Source organism: Phyllostomus hastatus, unplaced genomic scaffold (assembly GCF_019186645.2).
Source record: "Phyllostomus hastatus isolate PE091 unplaced genomic scaffold, TTU_PhHast_1.1 phas_contig_38, whole genome shotgun sequence".
NCBI lineage: Eukaryota > Metazoa > Chordata > Mammalia > Chiroptera > Phyllostomidae > Phyllostomus > Phyllostomus hastatus.
In genome coordinates, this window is record NW_025333869.1 from 32167197 (window position 1) to 32195036 (window position 27840).

At 37.8% G+C, this 27840-nt stretch overlaps 1 protein-coding gene across 7 annotated transcripts in view; it reads left to right on the plus strand.

Annotated features, from left to right (window-relative positions):
* The window catches only part of JMJD1C (jumonji domain containing 1C), a 256582-nt gene extending 234715 nt beyond the window's left edge, over nt 1-21867 (plus strand). For all 7 annotated transcript variants that reach the window (XM_045842044.1, XM_045842043.1, XM_045842045.1 and 4 more), the window contains 9 exons: nt 559-834; nt 2310-2478; nt 3318-3408; nt 4077-4207; nt 4511-4633; nt 9087-9226; nt 10825-11001; nt 20503-20634; nt 20949-21867. In XM_045842044.1, coding sequence (XP_045698000.1) covers nt 559-834; nt 2310-2478; nt 3318-3408; nt 4077-4207; nt 4511-4633; nt 9087-9226; nt 10825-11001; nt 20503-20634; nt 20949-21038 — 1329 coding nt within the window. In that variant the 3' untranslated portion in view covers nt 21039-21867. The remainder of the gene's footprint in view (nt 1-558; nt 835-2309; nt 2479-3317; nt 3409-4076; nt 4208-4510; nt 4634-9086; nt 9227-10824; nt 11002-20502; nt 20635-20948) is intronic.
* Nucleotides 21868-27840: the final 5973 nt, after the last annotated feature.

The following is a 27840-nucleotide window of genomic DNA, read 5'->3' on the forward strand; positions in this document are numbered from 1 at the left end:
ATTTGCATTATAACTTAGAACTTGAAAGCTGGAGATTTTGTTTTTTCCTCTAGGTGAGTAAGGTTAGGGGAGGGGCATTTTGATGCCAGAAGAGCCCTGAGATACTTTTTTAAAATTTGAAAACCATGTATCTAATAGGGGAAAAAACATGGAAGTAAATGTTTTGTTACTTAAAATATTTAGAAGTCAATTTTTGCTTTAGTTATTCTCCAGAGGAAAATACACACAGATAATTGTATAGATAGACATACATTTTTAGTGGCTATTAAAAGTATATGGGAAATTCCACACAGCTGCCTCAACCCTAAAACAATGTAAAAGGTAGAACGGCCATACTTCTAGTTCCTGCGTACTTGGCCTCACATGGAGACCACCAAAGCTCTGGTTCCCACCTCTCAGGAACAGTGTAGGGACTACAAATCCATATCTACTGACATGATAACATATTCTCGAAGGCAGGTAAGTTGTGTTAGTTGTTTGTTGTATTAGTACTAAGTCAAAATAAAAGTTTAAAAATGTATACATTTCTTCTCAAAAACTGATTTTTTTCCCTAATAGAGTGGTAAAAGTGGAAGGACTATGCCAAACATTCTTGATGACATAATTGCTTCAGTTGTTGAAAACAAAATTCCACCAAATAAAGCCCCTAAAATAAGTATAAAATCAGAGCTTAAAGAGGAGCCTAAAGAAAGCAGAAAATCTGCCACGGATGAAAACAAATTGTACGGTGATATACCACATTCTTGGGTCTGTGAGAAGCGTATTCTTTGGCTCAAGGATTATAAAAATACTAATAATTGGAAACTTTTCAAAGAGTGTTGGAAACATGGACAAGTGAGTATTTTAAGCTGATTCTAGTATACTTTCAGAGGAACAAGCAAAATTGTTTTCTTCTTAAAAATTGAAAGAGAGGAGAAAGATAGTACTTAACACATTTGGAGTGGAAGTAAGATATCAAATGGTTACCACAGTGATTGTTTCTGAATTCTTGTATTTGGCCAGATTTGTATGAATTAACAAGGAAGAACTGATTTTTTTTTTTTTTTTACAATTTATCAGTCAACAGACTTAAAGCCATGTTTTTACAAAGTTTAGATATCTCCTTTTTTTTTTTTTTTGCACTTCTAGTTTAGTCCAGTTAACATTTCATATCTGCTATTCGACTGTTAATACTAGGAGCATTTTTCTTGAACTTATAAAAAGTGTAGATGTTTTTGCCTTTAATGTTTACCCATAGATTATTTATTTTTAAGTTAGTTCATAAAGTCTTGAACAACAAACTTCATTATTTAATTCAGCTCAAGTAAATGATTTTTTATTTGACCAAAACTTTTGTAAAATATTTGGTACACATTCAGATGGCAGTTTACTACATTAATGGAATTAAAAAAGGAAAAAACAACAGAATAATACATCAGATTGCCGAAGAGGTTTTGTTTCTGTTTTTTGTTTTTTACATCAGCTATAAATCTTCAGCTGTTGGTTTTGAGTTTATAGAGCCCTGAGGGATTTTTAATTCATATGATTTAAATGGAGGGATTTGCTCTCTGGGAATAGTCATTAGGCTTATAATTTAATTTTGTTATGCCTAGTTGTTTAATATTTTTATTTATCATGATCCTTGTTGAGGTAAAGAATGTATGGATATGTTTTAAGTGACACAAACTCAGAGTACATACAAACTTTTACTTAAAAATCTTAATTTATCTATTACATACATACAAATAAAGACGTAGGTTATGTTCCGTCTATAAAAATTAATCTGTAAATTAAGCAACCAAAAAATCCATATTTATACTCTTAAGAAATGAAAGCTTTAAACTGATTTTATTTACTTTTAGAGAGAGGGGGAAGGGAGGGAGAGAAACGTGGATCAGTTATCTCCCACAATACCCCCACTGGGGACCTGCTCTACAATCCAGTCATGTTCCTTGACTGGGAATTGAACCTGCGACCTTTTTGGTTTGTGAGGTGACACCCAGCCCACTGAGTCACACCAGTTAGTGCAAGAAATGAAATTTTTACTATAGCCTTTCAGACTTGCCTGAAAATTGCTACACATTTTTTATTTTCAAAAATGGCAATGTACTCTACATGGTATTCTCTTTTACCACCTTTTCTTTTTTTTTTTTTCTTTTTTTTTTTTTGACAGTCTCTTGTGAACATCTTTCCAGGTCAGGGACTGTTTTTGATAGCCTCTTAATTCTCACAGTTTGTCATTAGTACTGAAACTTAACATTTGTTGTATGTATAAAATTTTGGAAGTTTTCATATACCTTTTAACTTGTATTTATCTGTCTATTCATAAGCCTGCAGTGGTTTCTGGTGTACATAAGAAAATGAACATGAGCTTGTGGAAGGCAGAATCAATTAGTCTTGATCTTGGAGACCACCAAGCTGATCTTCTGAACTGCAAAGACAGCATTATTTCAAATGCCAATGTTAAGGAGTTCTGGGATGGTTTTGAAGAAGTTTCAAGTATGTTGTTTTTTTGTCTGTTTTACCGTTTTTGTTAAACATATCCCCCTCAAACAATAAATTGTAGATACAACTTAACAGATTTTTAATCTTCTCAACTTCTTTATTACTTTGTTGTCTAATAAAAAGAAACAAGTACAGATACACCTCAATTTAGGATTGGGTTATATCTTGGTAAACTCATGGTAAATTGAAATTATCATGTCAGAAATGTCTTCAATTCACCTAACCTACAGAGCATCATAGCTTTAACCAGCCTGCCTTATGTGTTCATTAATTTACTTCCATTGGGCAAAATAAACACAATTAACCTACTGTAGAGCACAGGAAAAAAAGATGAAAATTTAAAATTAGAAATACAGTTTCTACTGAATGCCTGCTTTTTCCACACCATTAAAAAATTATTTAGCCACACTATCTTGAGTCAGGGACCATCTGTGCTTGGAAATGATAGACTGGATCCTACTCTTACTCTTAACCCTTAATTTCCTTTGGCCATAAGCAAGTCTTTTAATTATGTTTACTTATATCACAATGGGAATATTTTTGGCAACCCCAGAAGCCTTAGAGAATTGAATCATGAAATTTATGTAAAACACTTTGAAATTCAAATGTAATTTTAATAACAGTTATAGAAATATTTTTAAAAGAATTCATGTACATAAGGAGCAAGTCTTAAAACTACCTAAGTATATGAAAAATAGAGCCAATATATAAACATATATTAAGTACCTATTGTGCAACAATTGAATTATCACTTACTTTACGTTTCATTTCTCCAAACATAAAAATAAAAAGGCAGAGATTATCTTTTTAGTAATTAACTGCATTCTTTATAGAACGGCAAAAAACGAAAAGTGGAGAAACAGTTGTTTTAAAATTGAAAGATTGCCCTTCAGGAGAAGAGTTCAAGACTATGATGCCAGCAAGGTAAATCTTTTGAAACTTGGTTTTTTCTTTTTTTAAAGATTTTATTTCTTTATTTTTAGAGAGAGGGGAAGGGAGGGAGAGAGGGAGAGAATCATCAATGTGTGATTGCCTCTCACGTGGCCTCCACTGGGAACCGAACTGGCGACCCCTTGGTTTGCAGTCCATGCTCAGTCTACTGAGCTACACCAGTCAGGGTGAAACTTGCTTTTTTTGACTTTTAGCTTTTTGAGGTCAAGCTAAGATTATACCCAAAAGTAAGATAAGGAACAAAAAAATGTGACCTTAGGCATTTTTGTACTCTTTAAAAATAAATAACTAAAATACAAAACTAAATTTCTGTAGTTTCAGCAGGGAAGAGTGTTTATGTTAGGTCAGTGAAGGAAAGAATGCTTATGTCAAGGACTTGGGGCCCTGTTTGAGACTTCCCTCTTAATGATGCTTTTAGTTTAGTCGTGATTAGGTAGCATTGCAGTTGCAGTATCACTTCTGTTCTTTGCACCCCATGTGTTATGCATTCATTTAAACTTTGAATGAAGTCACAGAAAGTGTTACCTGTCAAAGACCTTAAGGAAAGGTTGTCCTATGTTTTGATCAACTTAAAAATTATATATTGGAATGTGTGTAAAAATGTAAGTTTTTATTCAGAAGAAGTCAATGTTATTTTTCAGATATGAAGATCTTTTAAAAAGCCTGCCATTGCCAGAATATTGTAATCCAGAAGGAAAACTCAATCTGGCCTCTCATTTGCCAGGATTTTTTGTACGCCCTGATCTAGGACCCAGGTTGTGCAGTGCCTATGGTACATATATATTTGCATTTCTATTGACTTGGACTTGAATTTTAACTAATTTCTATTCAAAGATAAGTTGTCTAATGATTTATTAAGAGTTAATTGACAATATATAGTTAAGTACCTGCTATTCTTTGCAAAATATTTGTTTTCTATTGATTTGATTTTTATGAGACATTTCATCAGTTGTGGGTTTTGGGGACAAGTTTTGGAACAAGGAGAATAAAACTCAAATTACAATTAAGTTTCCCTCATAGAGCTGATTGGGATATGTAAAATAGTCTGTTAAGTAATATTTTATTTCATACACAGGTGTAGCTGCTGCTAAAGATCATGATATAGGAACAACAAATCTCCACGTTGAAGTTTCTGATGTTGTAAATATTCTAGTCTATGTTGGCATAGCAAAAGGAAATGGCATTCTCTCAAAAGCAGGTAAAGAAACTTAAAGAATACTGGTGCTTGGAATAACAGTTGAATAACCACCCACACTAGTATTATCCAGAATGTGTGTTAAAAGCAAAGATTCCAAAAAGAATTACAGTGGATATAAGGATATTCTAATCTTTACTGTTTGAAAAGTGATTAATTTATTTCCCTGTCTTTTTACTTAATGAGTTTTAATTTTAAAAATGGATATTTGTTTGCTCCTTTCCTATCATTAAACACTGTGTTACTGAAAATAGACTGTGAAGTTCACCTATAAACATTTATTAAAGAATAGAAACTAAGCCCTAGGGCTTTGAAGATGACTTTTCCCCCCTCCAGTGTCATTTAGAAGGGGCCATTTCTTTTAAGTAGAAATAACATTTCTATCCAATATACATTTCATATTCTATCCCCTGGATTTCATTCTGAAACCTTGTTCCATCTGTTATTTTCTTTATAGACGTAGGCCTTTAAATTTTCCCTCTCACTGGCTTTTTTTTCTTCAGAGTAGAGCACACTTGGCACTATTTCCTCCATCTTCTTTTTCAAAAGAAGAACTTCTTCAGACCACATCTTCTTGCCACCATCCTATTGCTTCTGGCCTCATGACATATTCTTTGCTGTGTCTTTCACATTACAACTGAATACAGGTTGGTCTTTATATCTGTCCCCCACTGAAATGACTTTTGCTATGGCTATCACAACAGAATAATTCAGTTGTTTCTTTCTGGTCCTTTTATTATTTGCCACCTCTGTAATAAATGGCACTGCTAATCACTACTTGGTCTTCACATACTGTCCTTGGCTCCTCTGATACTTCCTCCCTGGTTCCTTATACCTTAAGGAGTAGCAACAGACTATTTCTTTACTTTTTCTAGTTTATATGTACTTCCTGTGAAATGGATGGCTTCTAACCATCACTTAGATCATCATTTCTGTATCTGGAGCTCAGCATATACCTACAGCTTAGTGCCTAGGTGCCAAGGACATTGGGTTTTATTATAATATTCACTGAACCTTTCTCTATATTTGACAGCTTCTATAGTACCCATCCTAAATTCCCCCAAAACTATAGAAATTTTTACATTCTTTCTCAGCTCTCTTTGCTATTGATTATAATAGACAAACATTCTTTGCCTTCCCAACTCCCAAGGATTTAAGAGTCAGGGATACTTGAGTTGTAATCCCAGCTCTAGCACAGAAATATGTGATCTGTGGTTGAGATTACTTATCCTTTCAAAGCATGTGGTGCTGCAAGGGTAATTGTCTTTCCCGTACTTCATTGTACTTGATTGACATCATCCCCTAACCACTTAGTCTACAATACAGAGGTTGTGCATGCTTTTCTCTATTGTTCTTTTATGTCCTCAAATGCTGGAACTTTGTTATTTATTTTTGTTTCTGCATACCTCCCATCCCTCATTTGTAGCATATTTTTTGGTCTTTTGCAAAAACATTCATTAACATTTTAATTCTTTGGCTCTCTTAAAAGTTTTTGCCAGTTTTTACAGGTGGTCACAGAAAAAGGAATGTTGTAGGGAAGTAATAATGCTTAAAACACATCAAGAAATACTGACCTACTTAAACTAGCACTTTTTCTTTTCCTCCATCTACAAATTCCTGTAATTAACCTTCGAAGTGTAACTCAGATTATCATCTGCCCCTAGAAGTCTTCACTAATGAAAATAAACTCTCTTCCTTGTGAGAATTTTTTTTAATTTGCAATGCTATAGAATTTAAAGAAAAGTAATTGAAAAAATGTGTCTATGGTTGCTAAATTATAATTTTTTAAAGAAAACACATTTGAAAACCATCAACTAATTTTCTGAGAAAACACTTTATAAATATACATTACACAGATAACATTTGAGAACTGAATCAGTCTTTGTGAACTTTTGTACTCATGTGATTTCACTTACAATGTGGCAATTTTGTTCATTTCCGTACCTTTATTAAAACTCTCTTTTACTCTGTAAGCTCTCAACTCTGTCTTTCTTAATTCTAATACCCAACATTCTAGGGCAGTGTCTGGACATTATAAACACTTAATAAATGTTTGAATTAAGAAACCCTTGCAGCCAATTTTTTTTATTTTTATGTTTATCAAATTATATTTGACTGACTATGCTATTACAGTTGTCCCAATTTTTCCCCCATTGCCCCAGTATACCCAGCAGCCCCCATTCCTTCAGGCTATTGTTTGTGTCCAGGGGTCACCCATTGGTTTTTTGGCTACTCCATATCCTTTACTCTACTTTATATCCACATGGCTATTCTATAACTACCTATTTGTACTTCTTAATCCCCTCACCTCTTTACCCATTTTCCCATACCCCCCTCCCATCTGGCAACCATCAGAATATTCTCTGTATTCATGGTTACATCTTTGTTCTCCTTACTTACTTAGTTTTTTAGATTCATTTGTTGATAGATACATATTTTTGCCATTTTATTGTTCATAGTTTTGATCTTCTTGTTTTTCTTTAAATCAGCTTCTTTAATATTTCACATAATAATGATTTGATGATGATGAACTACTTTAGTTTTTTCTTGTATGGGAAGCTCTTTATCTGCCCTTCAATGCTAAATGATATCTTTGCTGGGTAGAGCAATCTTGGTTGTAAGTCCCTGCTTCATGACTTTCAATATTTCTTGCCAGTCCCTTCTAGCCTGCAAAATTTCTTTTGAGAAATCAGCTGACAGTCTTTCGGGAATACCCCTCTGGTGACTAACTGCTTTTCTCTTGCTACCTTTAAAATTCTCTGTTAATCTTTAACCTTTGGCATTTTAATTATGATGTGTTTTGGAGTGGGCCTCTTTGTATCTATCTTGTTTGTGACTCACTGCTTCCTGGACCTGCATGTCTATTTCCTTCACCAAATTAGGGAAGTTTTTCCCCATTATTTTTTCACAAAGATTTCATTTCTTGCTCTATCTCTTCTCCTTTTGGTATCCCTATGATGCAAATTTTGGATTGCTTGAAGTTGTCCCAGAGGCTGCTTATATTATCCTTGTTTTTTGGGTCTTTTTCCTTCTGCTTGTTCTGAGTGGTTGTTTTTTACTTCCCTATGTTCCAAGTCAGACTAGTACTTGAGGTGCACCTGGTTGTGTAGGCTGAGTCCCCCCTCCTTTTTTAGTTGAACCTTCATTGCTGTGGCAGCTCAATGGGAGGGATTTACCCAGGCTAGTCAGCTTCAAGGACTGGCTATGACCACTGACCACCAAGTCCTACCCTGGAGAATTAGCTATGTGGGCACAGGGTAGCAGTGCTCCCACATGGTCTATGGCTGTCCACTGGGTACACAGGCCCCACCTGTGTTTTTCCCAGGGCAACCCTAACTGAACTATAAAGCAATCTGAGATGGTTGCTACTTGTGCTGGGCTTGGAGCTTCCCTGCAAAGCCAAGCTGCGAATTGAGGCTGGTTGCTGCTAGTGCTGGGCCTGGGGCCACTTAGCAAGAGGTGTGGGGTCTGGGGGTTCCCTGATGATGGCTGTTGTATGTTTGAGGGGATTTAGGAAGTTGTAAACCATGAGCCAAGGCCAGCCATTCATATGGAAAAGCAATTGGGTTGGGCCTGTAAGTTGGGTTGGATGGAGTCTGGGGATCTCCAGGGTGGGGCAAAAAGTGTCAGATAGGGCACCCACCTACTGGCTCTGTTGCTGTGCTGGGGGAGGGTTCAGAAAAGGGTCAATTCCCTCTGCCCACATTTCTTTCTGGGAGGAAGCTGTCCCCCAGCTCTCACCTTGATGTCAAACACTTCAGTTTCTTCCTGTATCCCTCTGGTGCCTTTCAACTTACAGTCAGTTTTGAAGATAAAAATGCTTTTATTGTCACAAATTAGGAAACATCTGATGTATCCATTATAGCAGGCAATAGAGTTTTTCTCTTCAAAGAACATTGCTTTAAAATGTTCACTATTGTGAAATTAGGAATTTGGAAAAGAAGGCCTTCCTAGATTTCACTCAGAAATAACCACAGTTACCATTTTTTCTGTTCATACATATGTATATGTGTGCAGTTTTTAGTTTACCAACAATTTAGAAGGATCATCTGATGTTTCTTCAGAACCACAGCTCATAGGGCATTTGCATTTGATTACAAATTAACCAATAATAAGTGAGATCTTCTAAGAATTAGAAGATATTTTGGGTGTATGTCCTCTTTAAGAATCCCAGTCTAGTGAGGTAACATACTGCCTCTGATAGATCGATTTTAGGAGACTTGTCTATACTTGGTACTCTATGCTGACCAGTTTCAAAATGCTATCTTGGCCCTGGCCACATGGCTCACTTGGTTAGAGTATTACCGCTATACACCAAGGTTGTGAGCTCGATCCCCAGTCAGGGCACATACCAGAAGCAACTAATGAATGCATAAATAAGTGGAACAACAAATCATTGTCTCTGTCAAATAAGTAAGTTTATTTTAAAAAAAGAAAATGTTCTCTTGTTTTTCAGGAATACTCAAGAAATTTGAAGAAGAAGATTTGGATGACATTTTAAGAAAACGATTGAAGGACTCAAGTGAAATACCTGGTGCTCTGTGGCATATTTATTCTGTGAAAGATGTTGATAAGATAAGGGAATTTCTTCAAAAGGTATAATTTAGGTTGCAAATAGTTTATCTCTTCACATTGAACAAGGACTGTTTCTTAATGTATAACTTTGTTTCACATTCAATATAAAATCCTTAATAAATAATTTTTGATGGTGTGGCTTCAGCCCTGGCTAGTGTAGCTCAGTGGATTGAGCACCAGACTTCAAACCAAAAGGTCACTGGTTTGATTCCCTGTCAGGGCACATGCATGGGTTGCAGGCCAGGTCCCCCCGGTAGGTGGGGCACACAAAAGGCAACCACACATTGATGTTTGTCCCTGTCTTTTTCCCTCCCTTCCCCTCTCTAAAACTAAATAAATAAAATCTTAGGGGGAAAAAAAACTAATTGTGGATGAGTCAGATGTTACCCTTGGTGAAAAGTAGTGAATGGGAACTAGGATATAAAAATGAATGTATTATAGAAATATCTAAACAATGTTGGATTTTATTTTATTTTTTTATTGATATTTTTGCTGTTTACGTAGGGAATACTATTCTATCACATCTGATTGCTCTGATACTTATTTGAATAGACTGAAATTTGAGTAATTGTACCTTTAGTTCACATTCATCTGAAATAATTAAACCCTTTGTTCAAATATTTTATACATTTTGTAATTACAGGGATTTCTTTTAAGGAACCATCATTGCTGCTTTTCTTCTTATATGGTACCTGTGATGTTATCCCAGAGTACACCAGGATTTTATTTTAAAATATTATAAATCATGCTCTTTAAAGCAGAAGATTATTCAGTGGATAGTAAATGGTCCTTTGAAATTGATTTGTCAAAGGTCAGAGGTTTACTATCAAGGTGTTTATCTTAAAAGGTATATGGTACCTACCTTAAAAAAGAACAGGATGGAGACATATTTATGAAATGCATACATATTCATGGTTTGACTTTTGGGGAAAAGGTACTAAACTTTTCCTCATTTCTGCATTATACTTTTTTTCTTTTCATCCTCACCTGAGGACATGCTTACTGATTTTTAGAGAGAGAGGGAAGGAGAGAGGGAAAGAAACATCAGTGTGAGAGAGAAACATAGACTGGGTATCTCTCCCAGGCGCCCTGACCTTGGACCAAACTCACACCCAGGCATGTTCCCTGGCTGGAAATCGAACCCACAACCATTCTGTTTACAGGATAATGTTCCAACCAGCTGAGTCCCACCAGCCAGGGCTCTGCATTATATTCTTGAAACAATTATGAGGAGGAAAGAACCAAATGGATATAAACTTCATAGTAGAAGGAGGAGATGAGACGGGAGTATGAATCACTTTATTAACAGCGTATCGGTGTGCAGTTTTGTTTTAACGTCCTTTAGCTTTCCAAATTGTTGTGGAGTATTTTCTCTAACTTAATCTCGATCATGCCATAAGATTCTGAGAACAGAAGACTTATAAAGAAAATTGCGGAGGGTGGAAGCAAGGGAGGGAGGTGGGTTTGGCTGGGGTGGGGTGGAGAGCTAGAGAGAAATTGCAGACAACTATAATTGAACAACAGTAAATAAATAAAAAAATTGAAATTTAACAGAACAGGATTTACCATTTCTCTTACTTATATTGGAACATATATTTTCATTTTAACCTGTATTTCAGATTTCAAAAGAACAAGGCCTTGAAGTTCCACAAGAACATGATCCAATACGTGATCAAAGCTGGTATGTGAATAAAAAGCTCCGTCAAAGACTGTTTGAGGAATATGGAGTCAGAACCTGCACTCTTGTTCAGTTCCTTGGTGATGCCATTATCTTGCCAGCAGGAACACTTCATCAGGTATATAAAAACTTGTAACTTATTTGAACATCAGTCATATTTCCGTTTTTGCACTGTCTCTGAATTAGTGGATTGAAATCTAATTTTTAAGACTTTTGGAGGGTAAAGATACAGCAGGTCCTCAAGTAATGTTTCATTATGCTGTAGGAATTTAACTCTTGTTTATATCAGTTAACCTCTGGTAAAATTGGCTTCATTACATATGGTTTTCTTTAAAACCATAGAAACTATTGACAACGTTAAGTGAGGACCTAGTGTATTACATACTCAGTTCTCCATAGTTGAAAATTTTCTGTGCGAGGGGGTGTGTTAAGAGTTAGAGATCATACATTTTCTAACACACTAAGTAGGGGTAGAATGAACTATTGGCTAGACCATTTCAAAACTCAGGCTTTCAGTGTACCTCCTACCTTTCTTGAGTTTGCCAACAGAGCAATAACATTCAAGGAAAAATGGTATGTAATTTTTATAAATATTGATCCAGAAAACTTAAATACTAAAATAAACACCTAATCTTTGTTTCTGTGACTTGACTCTGTAACACCTGGAAGAACGGTACAATTAGATGGTGAGTGTGGAGGCTGGGATTGAAAGTATCCAATAGATTCCTAGAACTAACTAGAGCTACCATAGACCAACTCAGGGCAGGCCAGTAACAAAGCGTACAAAGGAAGCCCAAGAACCCCAAAAGCTAGTCTGCCTCAAAGTTGATTCCATACCTCTTCTACTACCTGGTAATTGAGATGTATGTCGTGTGTACTTTTACCAAGGAAGGTTTCCCACACTTGCTATAACTATATATGCAATTACTGCCTATTTAGCATTTGTGACACTATTATAATAGCACAAACATTCTTTAAGTTGTAATAGTTGCTTAGTTTTTAAGATGTCAGGTTTAGGGTTAGGTTTATCATTCTATTTCTCAAATAGTATTTATGATAGCAGAATATGAACAGTATAATAAGTACATACCAGCTTTTTCTCTACATTAACTTCCTGGGGAAGAGTATTAAATATCTAAATAAATTAATGTATTATGTTAAATTGTTTTATTTTCCCATTGACTTACATGATTAGCTTGGGCATGTTGGATCATTTATGATTCAGATTTAATTGTGATTTACCCCACATAGAATTTTTTTGACTTGTTGTTTATAAGAAAATGGTGAATCTGTATCTAAATGGAAAATGCCATCCAAGGAGTGGCCTATTTAAGAGAACAGCACAGTAAATCTTTTTATAAATAGGAATAATTCTTTGATAATACAAGTTCTTTTGAAAATTCTTACATGTTCAGTTTATCCATATCCATTTTCTCAGTGTTTACCTGGATGATGCAGGTTGGTTTTCTTTTTTCTTTTTTTTTTTTTATTCTGAACAATTTGCGTGTAGTAAAATATACCCTTATTTTAGTGTACAGTTTGGTAAGTTTTGACAGATAGGTGACAACACAATTAAAATATAGGACATTTCCATCAGTCCAAGAAATTGCCTCCGTGGCACCGTTTTAGTCAGCTTCTCTCCCCACTTGGCAATTCTACAGCCACTCAGTTTTCTGTTCCTGGAATCTGCCTGTATGAGAGTGTCGTGATTGGTGCTCTGCTGTACAGCCTGCAGCCTTTGAGTCACTCGGCATGATGCACTTGAGTTTCCGTCCACACTGTGTGTGTCAGTAATGGTTTCTTTTTTACTTCTGGGTATAGTTGTTCATATATATATATGTACCAGAGTTTTTGTTTTGTTTATTCATTTACCAATTGAACATTTCTGTTTCCAGTTTGGGGCAATAATAAAGAAAGGCACTATAAACATTCATTTAAGGTGTTCACATGAACATAGGTTTTCGTTTCTGCTGTGTAAATACAGAGTAGTGGGATTGCCTTAATCATACGATAAATGTATGATTAATTTATAAGAAACTGCCAGGCTGTTTCCCAAAATGGTGGTACCATTCTCAGTTCCCCAAAGCAGTATATGTGAATTACATTTCCTCTGCTTATTGTCAGTTTGGTTTTAAGTATTTGAATAAGTGTGCATACATATCTCATGGTGGTTTTAATTTACAATTTCTTAATATCTAAATATGTTGAGCATCTGTTCATGTTCACTTATTTGCCATCTGTAACTATTTTGGTAAATGTATGTTCAAATATTTTGTCTGTTTTTGTAATTTGAGTTTTCTTCTCACTGAGATATGAGTGTTCCTTATTCTACTTATGAGCCCTTTATCTGTTAGGAACTTTGCAAGTATATTCTCCCTGTGTGTGGCTTGTCCTAACAGTGTCTTCCAAAGAGTCATTTTAAAATTTTGATCAGTTCATTGATCAGTTTTCTTATTTTATGTATCATACTTTTATTGTTGTATTTGTAATTTTTTTTCCTAGTCCAAGATCACAAAGATTTTCTCTTGTATTTTCTTTTTGAATTTTTATAGTTGTTCTTACATTTACTTATGTTTATTTCTAATTAATTTTTGTTTATAGTACAAAGTATGGATCAAGATTCACATTTTTTGCATATGGATACTCAGTTGTTCCAGTACTGTTTTTGAAAAGATTGTTTTAAAAATATTTTTTCTTTTGAAAAGTATAATATAATACATTGATATGATTTTTAAAAATTCGAACATTGTGAAAGTGTTCACAGTGAAAATTTGCCTTTTTCTTAACTCCGCCCCCACTGCCTCTCCTCCAGAGGCAGCTGCTGTTACCACAGACAGTCTGTGCGTGTACATGTCTTTCTGCTGCTTCTCCTTTCTAGTAATCAAAGTTATCCTGTTAAAAAGTTTAGCTCAGCCCTGGCTGGTGTAGCTCAGTGGATTGAGCACTGGCCTTCGAACCTAAATGTCGCAGGTTCGATTCACCATCAGGGTACCTGCGTGGGTTGTGGACCAGGATCCCAGTTGAGGGGGTGGGAGAGGCAAACTGATTGATGATTCTCTCTAGCATCAGTGTTTCTCTCCCTCTCCTTCTGCTTCCTTTCCCCTCTCTCTAAAAATAAATGAAATCATTTTTAAAAATTAAAAATAAAAGAAAAAGTTTAGTTCACATATCACTGTGCTTTAAAACCTCACAAGGCCCTAAACAGTCTGTACTTGTATCCTATTTGTACGCCCCCATGCGCACACTCACACACCCCTCATTGCTTGCCTCTCCCACTGCTCTTCTCCTCATCTCTTACCTCCTTGCCCTCTGTCGTTTCCACATACACAAAGTGTGTTCCCATTCCAGGGCCTATGCACTTCCAAATTCATTTGCCTAAAATTCTTTTTCCTCTCAGATATCTGGTAAAACTTGCTTCTTGCATTCTTCAAGGCTTTTCTCAAAGGTCACCTTCTCGGTGACGTTTTCCCTGACACCCTAGTTTAAACCAGCAAATTATGTACCCCATCGCTCTGTCATCCTTCTTGCTTTGTTTTTCTCCATTGCTGTCATTACCTACCAATATGCTTCATAATTTATTTAATTTTGTTGATTGTTTTTTAACGCCCCACTGGAATATAAGCTTCATGAGGACAGGAATTTCTGGGTCGGGGTTTCCCATTGCTTTCTCCCATGCCCAGAATAATGCACTTAAATATTTATGAAGCCTGAAGGCCTGAAGATATCACACAATATTGTCTTTACACATAGTGTAGATGAAAACTAAATTGTGACTTTCCATAACTTATTTATTCATATGTATATAATTTTTTATTGATTTTATTTATTCTGTATAATTCATTTAAAGATGTGTGTAGTGCTTTTTGTAGAAATTGCAGATTTTGGCTTCTTCCTATGCCTTTGACTATTTCAGAAAGTTTACTTAGGTTGGACTTTTAATTTCCAACTGTGACTGTATGCTTAAGTATGTAGGAAAATATGTTTTGAGATGTAGTAATTTCCCTTAGATTATAGAGAGTAAATTTCATCTAGGTAAAAAGATGTTACACTTACATAGGTTGAGGCAGCATGTATGTCCTAGACTGGCAAATTCTGTTCTGAACTTTACTACTAAATTGGTGAGTGTTCCAAGACAAAAACATCTTTGCTGCTTATTTTGGCATAGATTGCCAGCTGTAAGCCGAGGAATTTCAGCTTTGCCCCCCTCATGTGATGTGATGACAGCACAGTTACCGGTCCTCTGTTGCAAGGGTGTAGTCCATGACTCAGCAAGCTGTGGTGATGTGGCTTCAGAGAGAACCAAAAGGAAGAACTCTGTTCACAATACTGACTTGGATCGGAGAGCGCCGAATCCTAACCACTAGACCACCAGGGGACTTGTGACTTGGATTTGAGATGCATTATTTATTATTTACAATTTATTTAGTCCTTAGAGGTCCTGAAAATTTTTCTTTGGTGGCTTCAGCACTTGGAATAGACTACCTGTGACCCTTAAAATAATCCCAAACTCTGAAGTCAGTACTTCTCTCACTTTAGTGTACTTCTCATACTTTAGCAAACACTAAAATTTCCTGGAAGACTTGATTTAAAAAGTAGATTGTTGGGTCCCAACCCCAGAACATCTGACTCCGTAGGTCTGAAGAGGGACCCGAAATATTACATTTCTAAAAAGGTCCCAGGTGGCCCTGATATTACCATTTGGGGACCACACTTTGAAAATCACACAAATAAGATGCCATTGAAAACCCAAGACACCTATAAAAAACCTGTTTCATCATAAGGAAACTGTGTGACGGGGGCCAGCAGCGCTAAGGGAACATGCACTACATTTTGTTCTTTGATTTGTCATCATGGAGCACTTTAAGAAGCCAAACAGAAAACGGGAAGCTCTGTGATGGGGTGTTCAGATGAATATCTCAGCCAGCTGAGGTAAAGTATGATAGCTGTAGCCCTCTTTAAGTTCTAAGACTAGAATTGCAGACTTTAAAAATCTTGGGTTATCTCTTGTGGGTGTGGCTCAGTCGGTTGGGCCTCCTCCTACAGAGTGGAAGGTTGCAGGTTTGATTCCTGGTCAGGGCACATGCCTGGGTCATGGGTTCAGCACCCAGCCAGGGCACATGCAGGAAGCAACCAATCAATGTTTCTCTCCCTTTGTTTCTTCCTCTCTTCTCTCTAGAATCAATAAAAGAAAAAAATTAATCTGTCGGCAAACATGAAAAATCTGTGGAACTCCTGTATCCCTAGATGGAGCAGGTGGACCCTGATATCTGGGATTTAATTTGTCTCATCTCTGGTATCTTGAGATTTATAGTACCCTTTATTTTAAATTGCAATTTCTGAAAAATGAACATAAAATCTTCTGTGATAAAATTGCCCTTAACTTTTGAGTTACATTTTATAGTGAGTTCATTCATATGACTAAAAGTACTTTGGCAAAACCTTTAAACTCTTTTAAGTTCTCACAAGTAATTTGCTATGTATGTACGACAGTTACAGCGTCAAGATAACAACCTTACCATGAACGGGAAGAAATTATATTTTCTAATAACAACTGATGCTTTAAGACAAGTTTGAATAAAACAATCTATCAAGGAAGTGAAACATAAATGACTGAAAGATGGCCAAAGAAAGGGTTAAGTGGAATGAGAAGTTTAGATACATTCCCCTTTAACACTGAATCTTGCCTCTCCAAACTAACTCTTAAATCTTTAAGCATAGTAAGTCAGATTGGAGTCATTAGGAAACATGAATAGCATCTTGTAAGTGCTAGTAAAAGTCACTGTTTGAAAGTTATTTTTTTTTTTTTTTTGAAAAAGGTGAAGAGATTTTTATTTTTTAATATATTTTATTGATTACGCTATTACAGTTGTCCCATTTCCCCCCTTCACTCCCCTCCACCCTGTACACCCTCTCCCACCCACATCCCCCCCTTTAGTCATGTCCATGTGTCATACTTATAAGTTCTTTAGCTTCTACATTTCTCATACTATTCTTACCCTCCCCCTATTTTCAACCTACAATCTATGCTACTTATTCTCTATACCTTTTCCCCCTCCTCCTCCTACTCCCCTGTTGCTAACCCTCCATGTGATCTCCATTTCTGTGGTTCTGTTCCTGTTCTAGTTATTTGCTTAGTTTCTTTTGGTTTTGCTTTAGGTGTGGCTGTTAATAATTGTGAGTTTGTTGTCCTCTTACTATACATGTTTTTTTTAATCTTCTTTTCTTAGATAAGTCCCTTTAACATTTCGTAAAATAAGGGCTTGGTGATGATGAACTCCTTTAACTTGACCTTATCTGAGAAGCACTTTATCTGCCCTTCCATTCTAAATGAAAGCTTTGCTGGATAGAGCAATCTGGGAAGTAGGTCCTTGTCTTTCATGACTTGGAATACTTGTTTCCAACCCCTTGTTGCCTGTAAGGTCTCTTTTGAGAAATCAGCTGACAGTCTGATGGGAACTCCTTTGTAGGTGACTGTCACCTTACCTCTTGCTGCTTCTAGGATTCTCTCCTTCGTTTTTACCTTGGCTAATGTAATTATGATGTGCCTTGGTGTGTTTCTTCTTGGGTCCAACTTCTTTGGGACTCTCTGAGCTTCCTGGATTTCCTGGAAGTCTATTTCCTTTGCCAGAATGGGGAAGTTCTCCTTTATTATTTATTCAAATACATGTTCAATCTGTTGCTCTTCCTCTTCCCCTTCTGGTACCCCTATAATTTGCATGTGGGAACATTTAAAGATGTCCTGGAGGTTCCTAAGCTTCTCCTCGTTTTTTTTGAATTCTTATTTCTCCATTGTTTCCTGTTTGTTTCTTTCTTCCTTCTGGTCTACTCTATTGTTTTGAGTCCCAGTTTCCTTCCCATCACTATTGGTTCCCTGTGCATTTTCCTTCATTTCTTTTATGGTAACCTGCATTTGTTCATCTAATTTGTGCCCAAAATCAACCAATTCTGTGAGCTTCCTGATCACCAGTGATTTGAACTGTGCATCTGATAGATTGGCTATCTCTCGGTCGCTTAAAATGATGAGTCCTGGGGCATTGATTTGTTCTTCTGTTTGAGACATGTCGTCGTCGTCTTCTTCTTCTTCTTCTTCTTCTTCTTCTTCTTCTTCTTCTTCTTCTTCTTCTTCTCCTTTTTGTCTGGTTGCTTTTGTTACGGTGAGGGGTGGAGCCTTAGGTGTTCACCAGGGCTGGGCACCCCAGTCACTAGATTGTGATGTTGTGTGTGAGGGCGAGGGCAGGAGAGAACAATGGCAGTAGCTCCGTTCTCCGTGGGACCTCAGACCTTTCTCTGGGATCCTGGGTTGCTCACTCTGCCCTGCTCCACAATCGCCACCTCACTGGGTCTGCCAGCTGCCGCTTGCATACTCAAGGTCCACCCGCTGCAATCTTGCACGCCCCAGATGCCTTATGCACTCCTGGTTGCCTTATGCACCCAATTCTCCCTGTTCTCCGCTCCGAGACCCGCACCTGGCTGCTCCTCTCTGCTCCTCCTACCAGTCTGGATGAACGGGTCTACTTCTTGGTTGTCCAACTTCCATTCAAATAAATTCTGTCAGTTCTGGGTGTTATTCTGTCTCTAAATTATTGTTGTTCTAATCTTGGTTGTGCGTGAATGTACGGTGCGTCCACCTATGCCTTCATCTTGGCCGGAAGTCCAGGTGAAAGTTATTTTAAAGCATCCATAAACTGGCAAAGACTTACAGAATCAACTCTTTCAGAACTCTGAAGTCTAATCCAAGACTTACCTCAACCAGGGAGACTGCTTAATTAAGAAAAGGGCAGCTGATTGGGGGCATTTCAGGAGGTCACTGGCTGAACACTGAGGTGACAGAACAGACTTTAGTGACCACACCTGACAAGGAATACAGTCTTTGTGAAATGGTTTGAAAAAAGCCACAAAACGGATGGCTGAAGCCCTCAACAATCAACAGCAACAAAACCTGAGGCAGGGGGAGAATCAGATTTCCACTTACCATATTGTAATGTCCAGTTTTCAACAAAAAGTTATACAACATACACGGAAAATGGGAAAGAATGGCCTGTTCTTAGGGGGAAATAAAACAGCAGAAGCTTTCCCTGAGGGGGCCCAGATTTTGGACTTAGTAGACATTGGCACATTTAATACAGTTGACTTAAAGTCTAAGAACTAAAGTAAAACAGGAAAATGATGTATAAACAAAATTATAATACCAAGAAAGAGAGAAATTATAAAGATCTAGCTAGATGTGCTAAATTGCACATGCTAACTGTTGAAGGACTTAATCCCTGGGGCATGTTTAAAAAAGCAAAAGACATAGGGGGCATTTGGAGTCTGTGTGTGCAGGTGTGACCCGAGATAACGTAGGCCTGTAAAGCGTCTGTTGGACAGGAGGGTGTCACAGGAGCTGGGTTCCTATTGACCTCCCATGTACTGGCTGGTTTATCTTGGAACAGGAGCCGAGCCTCTTATCTTTAGTTTCTGCTCTGTGAAACACAGAGCATTGTTCTACAGACACACAGTGAAGACCCAGTGAGACGGCACAGCCGTGCTGAAATTGTGAGGCATCCCCTACGTTCGTCCTCCAGAAGAACCAACAACCTAGTGATTAAAAAGGAAGAGAATGTTTATTCATATCTATATAGAGACATATGCTATCTAGTTCTCAATAGAGGCTCTGTCCTGGAGTTAAAGAACTCCCCAGACTGCAGCAGCTGTTCAGGTGATCATTACACCCACAGGAGGAATTGTAATTCTGTTACTCTGTCACAAATTAGGTCTTTTATTTCTCCTTCCCCAGAATTTTACCACTTTCAATATCACTAGAAGACAACCTACAACCATCATAAAATCAAGACTGGATGAGCTTGGTCCCCTCTCTGTCATATAGATCATTAACAGAAAGGAGTTCTATGAAATAGTGAAGTGTGTACAGTCAGCTGGTACAAGTTCAGCCAGTAACAGACATTTACCAGCTTCTTGAGGAAACCATTAGTCAGGAGAGAGACAGCTGCTGAAAAACAGTTGTACTGATGCCACCGGGAAACTGAAGGTTATCTTTCATTGGTTAATTTGAAAGAAAGGCACAAATAAACAAAATCCCAGCCTAATTCTAAAAATCTTGTGGTCAATGTTACCTATCTAGAACAACAGTTTTCATCCCAGTTCCTCACACATAATTAAACTAAGTTTCATTTCCTTTTCTTTTATTCACTCGCTGGTCCAAAAGTTAGCAGTGAAAGGACCAAAGCTCACAACAGCCCAAGGAGTGACGACAAACATCCAGGCTCACTGTGCTGATTAGTAAAGTAATACTTTCCAGTTAGCACCTTCTGTTTAAGTAACACCAAAAAATCCACCTTAACAAAATCGATGATTTAGGATCTGTTTATTGGTCTCCCTGAAGGATTCCTAGAAACAGTCTTTTCATCATTTAAAAATACTTAGTTTACAAAGTCACTTTACATGAAGCTTTTCAGCGATAGAACTTTCCCAGAGTGTGGTCTTCTGCTTTGAAATGCATTTGATATTTTGGAGAAAATACTGTAAGTTTCTGGTGAATTGTCCTTTACTGTTACTATGCAACTTTGCTTTTCTTTATCCCCAGCTCCTAAAATTTACATTTTACTCTCTTTGGGGATAGGTACAGAATTTTCACAGCTGCATTCAGGTAACTGAAGACTTTGTGTCTCCAGAACATCTTGTACAGTCATTTCATTTAACACAGGAACTGAGACTTTTGAAGGATGAAATCAACTATGATGATAAACTACAGGTAAGAGCGGCTGTGTCACAGGTTTTTATATTCAGAGGTGTGACATGTGCACACCAGCTCAGGCAGCCATGGCCTAGTTTGTCAACTTACGGTAATGGCCAAAGATTGACACCAATAAGTACCTAACTCTGTAATTTTTAGTGGGCCTGATTTTAGTTTTTGGTTTAACATTTTTTAATGCTGACATTTATTTCTCTTGAATTTGACTTTTCCTTTTTGAAAAAAATATTTTAAAACAACAGTTTTCATTTATTAATTCATCTCCAGCTAAAGGGAGTAGAAATCCTAGCATAATTCTAAAAAATCTTTTTCAGGTTAAAAACATCTTATATCATGCAGTCAAGGAAACGGTGAGAGCTTTGAAAATACATGAAGATGAAACAGAGGATATGGAAGAAAATTAGGTGTGTTCCATCCAGTTTGCTGTCTGTAGGCCATTGAAGTGGGGTTACTTACTCTTGAGCGATGATACGCACACGCACACTGACTTACGCTTCATAAAACCATCAGTGCCAAGAAATCCTCTGTGTAGTAATTACTTGTTACTGACACCACGGCAGTACAGCATCGGTCGCAGCTCCTATGAGTACATGTTAGTTATTAGAACAAGCTACGTTTAAAAAGCAGCACTTCATAGCTGTTTTTGTATTATAGTGTATATGATGTTTGTGAAAATGCCAGATTTAAAATGATGTATTTATTTTTGGAAAAAAATACGAAATTCTATGCTATATTGTTGATCAAGTGTAAATGTGACCTTGTACAGTTTACCAAAATAACCGATATTTTTCACTACATTGAGACAGTTACTGTGAGAATAGGACACGAACACCAGCTATCGCCTGCATTTGAGAACTTGCTGAATCACACAGCATTCATGTCATAATCAGAAAATTACTGCCAAATAATTGTAAAAATTGTAAAATATAAAGTATATAAAGCAGATACTAAATACAGACACTTCAATATTTTGTTGAAGCTATTGACTGTACAATTAAACATTTTCAAAAGGTGTAATTTATTTAAAATTGTCTCATTTTGCTAAAAATTTATGTGAACTTTTAAAGCTAAATATTAAACTTAATATGCTATGTAAATATATACATATATACATTTAATGATGTATTTTTTTAAAACATTGACTTGCTTTTATTTGTTAAGTGCAAGTGTTACATATGGCTTTGTACATTAAAGTTGAAAGGGGTTTTACATTTTTCATTAAAAGAACTTTATCAAAAATGGGCTTGCTTCTTCATAATCAAGGTGACTTATTGGCATTTTCTTGTAACATTGTGTTCTTTGCTGTAACATTTCCCCCATATGTTTTATTCTTACAAGCTTTTTTCAGCTCTTTTCAGACTCATAACAAATAGGTGCCTCAGCTTACGTGTCCTTCTGGCCCAACTAAAAAGAAAACAGGGAGCTCCATCATTGTCATTTATGAACACATTTGGTTGAAAACAACCCACACATTAACTTTAAAAGCTATGATTATGAGAATATGCAATTTCAAATCAGTTTTTGTAGCAGAGATGGCTGCCAATTACTGTTGAGGGCTGGAGGAAGAGAGAGGAAGCAGGTGGCAGGAAGAGCCTGAAGTTGGTCCATCTGGATTGAATATGGTTTTTCTACTTTCTGTGTGACCTTGATAAGTTGCTTTAATTTGGACTTTGGACTTTAATAGGTGACTGCTGTTAATCGCTGAATTGTCTGAGGGTCACACAGTCCTACCATTTGAATTTTACTGGAAGTACGCAGCCCTCCTTTGGCACCTGCAGAATATTGAGGAGACCGCCTTCTTTCTTTACTTTTTTTTGTGAATTTATTGGGGCGACAGTCACAAAATTGCACAGTTTTCCAACACACCATCTGTACACCATTGTGTTCTCCATCACAAGTCAACTCTACACCAGCCTTTTCTTCCCATTTAGGAAGCACATACTTGAAAAGAAAAACGTGGTAAGCCCACATTGTAACCTTGCAGGTTGCTTAGTTTTTATTTGTTACACTCACCATTTGGCTCCATGGAGTCAGTGACTCCGCACTCTGCCCCTGGCCATGTCCAGCCAAGGATGCGCCCATTCACATCTCATGGTGATGCTCCCCTCCCGCCCCCAGCACTAGGGTTAACGGGGTGGATGACAACTTTGGTCTACCAGGGAAAAAATTGGGCTGATGAATAAATAATTCAAGTGATTACAAGAGCTTTCTTTTGTAAATTTCAAACTTTTGTTTTTGACTTTGTGATCAGTATATTAAGGAGACACATACTTTTAAAGAATGGTTGAATTCTGGTATTCACATTTAAGCTTGTGAACATGACTTGAACATACAAGTAAAGCTATTCATAATCTGCTCTACTACTAAGATTATATTAGTTACTTTGGAGCACAAGTTAAATGGTTTAAAGTATAAGCCTTTAGCATACTTAAAAAACAAGTGTTGCAAGCCCTCAAAAAACTGTGTTATGATAAACCTCTTGTTTAGAAAGTTAATTTTGGCACTGTTACCACAGGCTAAATTATACAGCATGCCATTTTCAACTAACATTAGAGGCAATAGAATAAATGCAGAAGCGTCACAATGAATCCCACTTAATACAATTTAGATCAACACTTCCCTACAAATTAAGTTCTTTGCCAGTTAAATACAGAGCTTTATTTTCATAGCTTAGTAAGTAAAGTTCATACACTGAAGTCAATACATACAACCAGCATTTCGATCTAAGCCAATCCATGCAGTACAAAGCTGAACTCAGTTATAAGGTAAGACCTAACAATGGCAGAGGAAGAAAAATTTAAGTGGGAGTTTACTCTTCATATAACTTAGAAGCACTACTGTAGTTCAGTGTTTAAAATATAAACAATAGCAAGTGGTGAGCATATTTTCCATTATAGTCCACTCACTACTGCATATAAAATACCAGCTGGTGAGTTTTATTTACTTGCCCTTGTGAGAGGTCTGACCGAACCACCCACCACCATATGGTGGCAACTGTCATCCTCAGGTGCTTCTGCATTGTGATGGTGCTGTCTTTCTCAATAGGTCAAAATCCAATGGTTAGCTCTACCTGGTCCATTTCACCAGTCTCTTCTACTTTTATTCTTGGGGTTTTCACAGTACATAATGCTTATCAGGAGAGAGCCATTCTCAGGAAAATTGGCCTTAGCATTATTCACTGGTTACATGACACTTTTCGTGTGCTCCACGATAAATTGGCATGCTTTCACTTGGCGCAGGCTGGGTAGACCATGCTTGGCAGACTGACCTGGGTGAGAGTTGATGATTCGGTTTGAAAGCCACACAGTGCTTCAATCAGCAGTATATCCATAGACATGAAGAGGCTATCTCATGGAGTGAAAACATCATGGGCCTGATCTGAACCCATCTCTCACCCTAGCCAATGGTTGGAGCATCATCCTCTACACCGAAAGGTTGCCAGTTTTGATTCCCAGTCAGGGCACATACCTTGGCTGAGGGTTTAATTCTTGGTTGGGTTGTATATGGGAGGCACCAATTGATGTTTCTCCTTAGCCCCCCCCCCCCCCCAAATAAGAATTTTAAAATAATATCTCTTGGATCCAGTCCTGGTTCTTGGTCTCAACTGTAATCTCATCTGACCATCTTCATGCCTTTGCCAATACGAACTTCAAGAAACCTGTTGACTGCCACCCTTTCATTGGAGCTTTCACATCTATCTTCAGGACATACCCTGGCACTCCATGACCAGGACTGAACTTGCTGACCTATCCCTGGTCCTACCTGAGGAATTCTTACTTGCATCCCAGTACCTCAGCAACTGGGGCAGCGACTGTGCTGCTCCTTGCCACCTCGGCCTTCACATTTATAAATCACAGTGTTTTGCACAGTGTTTTGGTTGCACCATTGTATAAATCTAAGGTTACTGAGAGCTGATGCACATTTGTCTTGTACCTTTCCTTTCTCCAGAAAACAAAGATGTTCATACTGTCCCACCTTTTACTTCTCTTTTTTCTAAGAATTCTCTGCATCAGAAAACACTCTGAGCTTGGCAAGTCTGCTTAAACTCCATTTAGATTCTCATCAGGGAGGTAACTTCCAGGCCACTTGTTTCCTATCAACCTTTTTCAGTTCTTCCTGGGTGGCATTGGTTTTACCTCAAACAGTGATTTCTTTCACCAGTTTCTACAGCCAGTAGGCTGGGGAGGCAGGAAGGAGCGTGTTCTCATGTGCAGTTCAGGCAGCCTCCACCCTCCACCTCTCACCACCAAGTGTTTGGGAAAGTTCTCGGTTTTTGACTTTCTAATACTATTTTTCAACATGTGCTTCAACTTATTAAATGGCATATTTTGCTTAATGCTTTCACAGGTCACATGATTTAATTATGATGTGAAATTAATTTCAAGCCCAACATAATTCCAGAGTAGACTACCTCCCGCTGGTCTCCTAAACATCAACCAAGAGTCTAAAGGCTGGGTGATTTTCTTCCAAAAGGGTTTCTTTTTTTAAGATTTTATTTTTAAAGGGGAAGGGTGAGAGAAAGGGAGAAAGACATCAAAGTGTGGTTGCCTCTCAAGTGCCCCTGCACTGGGGACCTGACCCACAACCCAGGCACGTGCCCTAGACTGAGAATCAAACTGGCAACCCTTTGGTTTATAGGCCAGCACTCAATCCACTGAGCCACACCAGCCAGGGCTTCGTCCAACAGGTTTTTGCTTTTGCTGTTGTGTGAACCACCCATACAACCCCTGCAGAGCAGCTGAAGCTAAGACAGATCACACCTGCCTGTCAGTGGCTTTCCAAGCAAACTCATCCAATGAAAGTATTCTCTCCATGGTCAGAATTCCATGCTAGTGACCTAATTATTGGTGAAATGGGGTTGGGGAAAGAAGACCATAACACATTGTTAAAAATATTTGTTGGCTCAGAAGGCTGAGGAGATCCCTGATGGAGCAATTCCTCTGACCATTAACCTTGTTCCCGCCAACCTATTTGTTAGCTTAGATGCTCCTCAAGTATGAAGACATCTGAGCATGCCCATTTCTTCCAGGCAGTGACACAGTATTAAATGTGTAGAATAATTTAGAAAACGTCAAGGTAAAGATTATAAAGGGGAACTTGCGTTAAATATTTATTTTCTCCCTGCTTCCCACATTATAGTGTAATGTCATTTGGACCTGAATACGAATTCCTTTTTCTGGTTAATAAATTACATTGTGTCCCAGTACATTTCTCTTCTGCCTGACAATTTGGAAGGTAGCACCCATGCAAATTATTGTCCTGTTACTTCCCTTTGGCAGATGGGATATGGGTTTAATGATATCTGGGCAAGTTCAGTGACCATCAGAAGTGTGCTCTCACAGCTTTAGTTGACTGTGTGTGTACACACACTATAGACGTGGATTCATGATGTTCTATTTCTAGATGCCAACCTACCACAGGTGCTCTCCCACACCAGATCAGGATTGTCGGCCATGGAGGAAAAGGAATGATATAATAAGTGCTATTCAGTATCCTACACACTTTGAATTGGGATATAGCAAATATACAAAACTGTCCTACCAGGGCTGTTACCGAGATTCAAACTCAGACTTTTCCTTACTACAAAAGCTATCACACTTTGATAGTTACTCCTTGAAACCATATGGAAGATACAGCAACTGAGTAGTATACAAAGTACTTGGGCTCTCATAGCAATCAATCTGGCCATTAATGAAAGCAGGGACGTTCAAACAAATGAAGTGTTGGCAAGCTCTTGGCCACTGGCTGCACACAAAGTGAGTTCCCCTTCTTGACCAGACTTTCACGGATAAGTTCAGCGGTTCAGCTCTTTGTAAATCAGCCCATCTTTTCTGTGTCTGGCCTGTGAAAAAGACCTTGGCCCTAGCCCTGGCTGGTGTGGCTCAGTGGATCGAGCACCGGCCTGCAGACCAGAGGTTGCTAGTTCGATTCCCAGTCAGGGTATATGCCTGGGTTGTGGGCTAGGTCCCCAGCTGGAAGGTGTGAGAGAGGCAACTGATCACTGTTTCTCTCACACATCTCGTTTCTCCCCCTCTCTCTCTCTAAAAATAAATAAGTAAAATCTTAAAAAAAAAATAATAAAAAAAAAAAAAACAAAACCAAGGATGGGTGTTGTGTGTGTGGGTCATAGGACCAAGGTAGGTCATACAGGGTTACTAAGCAGGAGCTCGTGATAAAGGGCACATAGGGATCACTTCCCCCCAGCCACCTGTGCCTTGCAAAGCATATACAAAGTATTTTCCATTCCTCAAAATCATAACCTGAACCTGGCCTCCTCAGTTTCAGCACATGGTTAAGACAATCCACACAAGCCTCCCCCAGATTTCTTCATGTGTCCTGCCATGACACTGACCAAACTTACAACTTCCCCCAATTGACCTGACGCATTTCTTTAATGCTGCCCTCTCCCTAGCAACCTGCTCCCAGCCCTCTGACTGGGTTCTCCTAGAAAGGCTGCACCAACTGTGTTAGCTTTAGTAGCAGAAGGTGGTGGTTCATTAAATAATCTGGTGCTTGTACACAGATTGCATATTAAAACTGAAAGTTTTTTTCTGCCTATACATGTCTATAAACCACTCGAATATAATTATTTACTAGAATATTTAAATATTAGTGACTAACTAAGATTTTTTAACCGTAGCCCATCAAACTGCCTTTGACCCAAGTTCCTCACTGTCCACTAGATGGCACTGTTCATCAGCCATCACTATGAAAAGGAAGTACTCCCATCTGAGGCAAAACAGACAAATCTGAAGAAATTTAAACCACCAAGCCACTTGCTCCTGCAGAGGTCTCCAAATAGGCTACACTGGTATTATGACAAAAATATAAAGATCATTTCTAATTTCTACATATATAGCCTACTAGTCTAGAATGATTCAGTAACTACTTAGTATTATTAATTTAATTCATGTCTTACCTCTTCAAGTAAATTATGCACACCCTATGGGCAGACTGCCTCACACCAGCATCTTTTAGAAGAAAACTTTAACCACAACTCCCCAGAAATGAAAAGGGATACCACAGAAAATGGACATTAGGTTTTTTACAGTTGGGTGGTAAGAATGAAGTCAACCTTCACCAGGTGAGCCCCAACTTTTGGGGAAGCAGAGTAGCTGAGGTGCAAGTGTGGTATGCTGTGCCTGAGAAGTTTGTTGTTAACAGGGAGTAGGATGTGTTCGTGGGTGTTGAGGTGGAAGCAGAGAC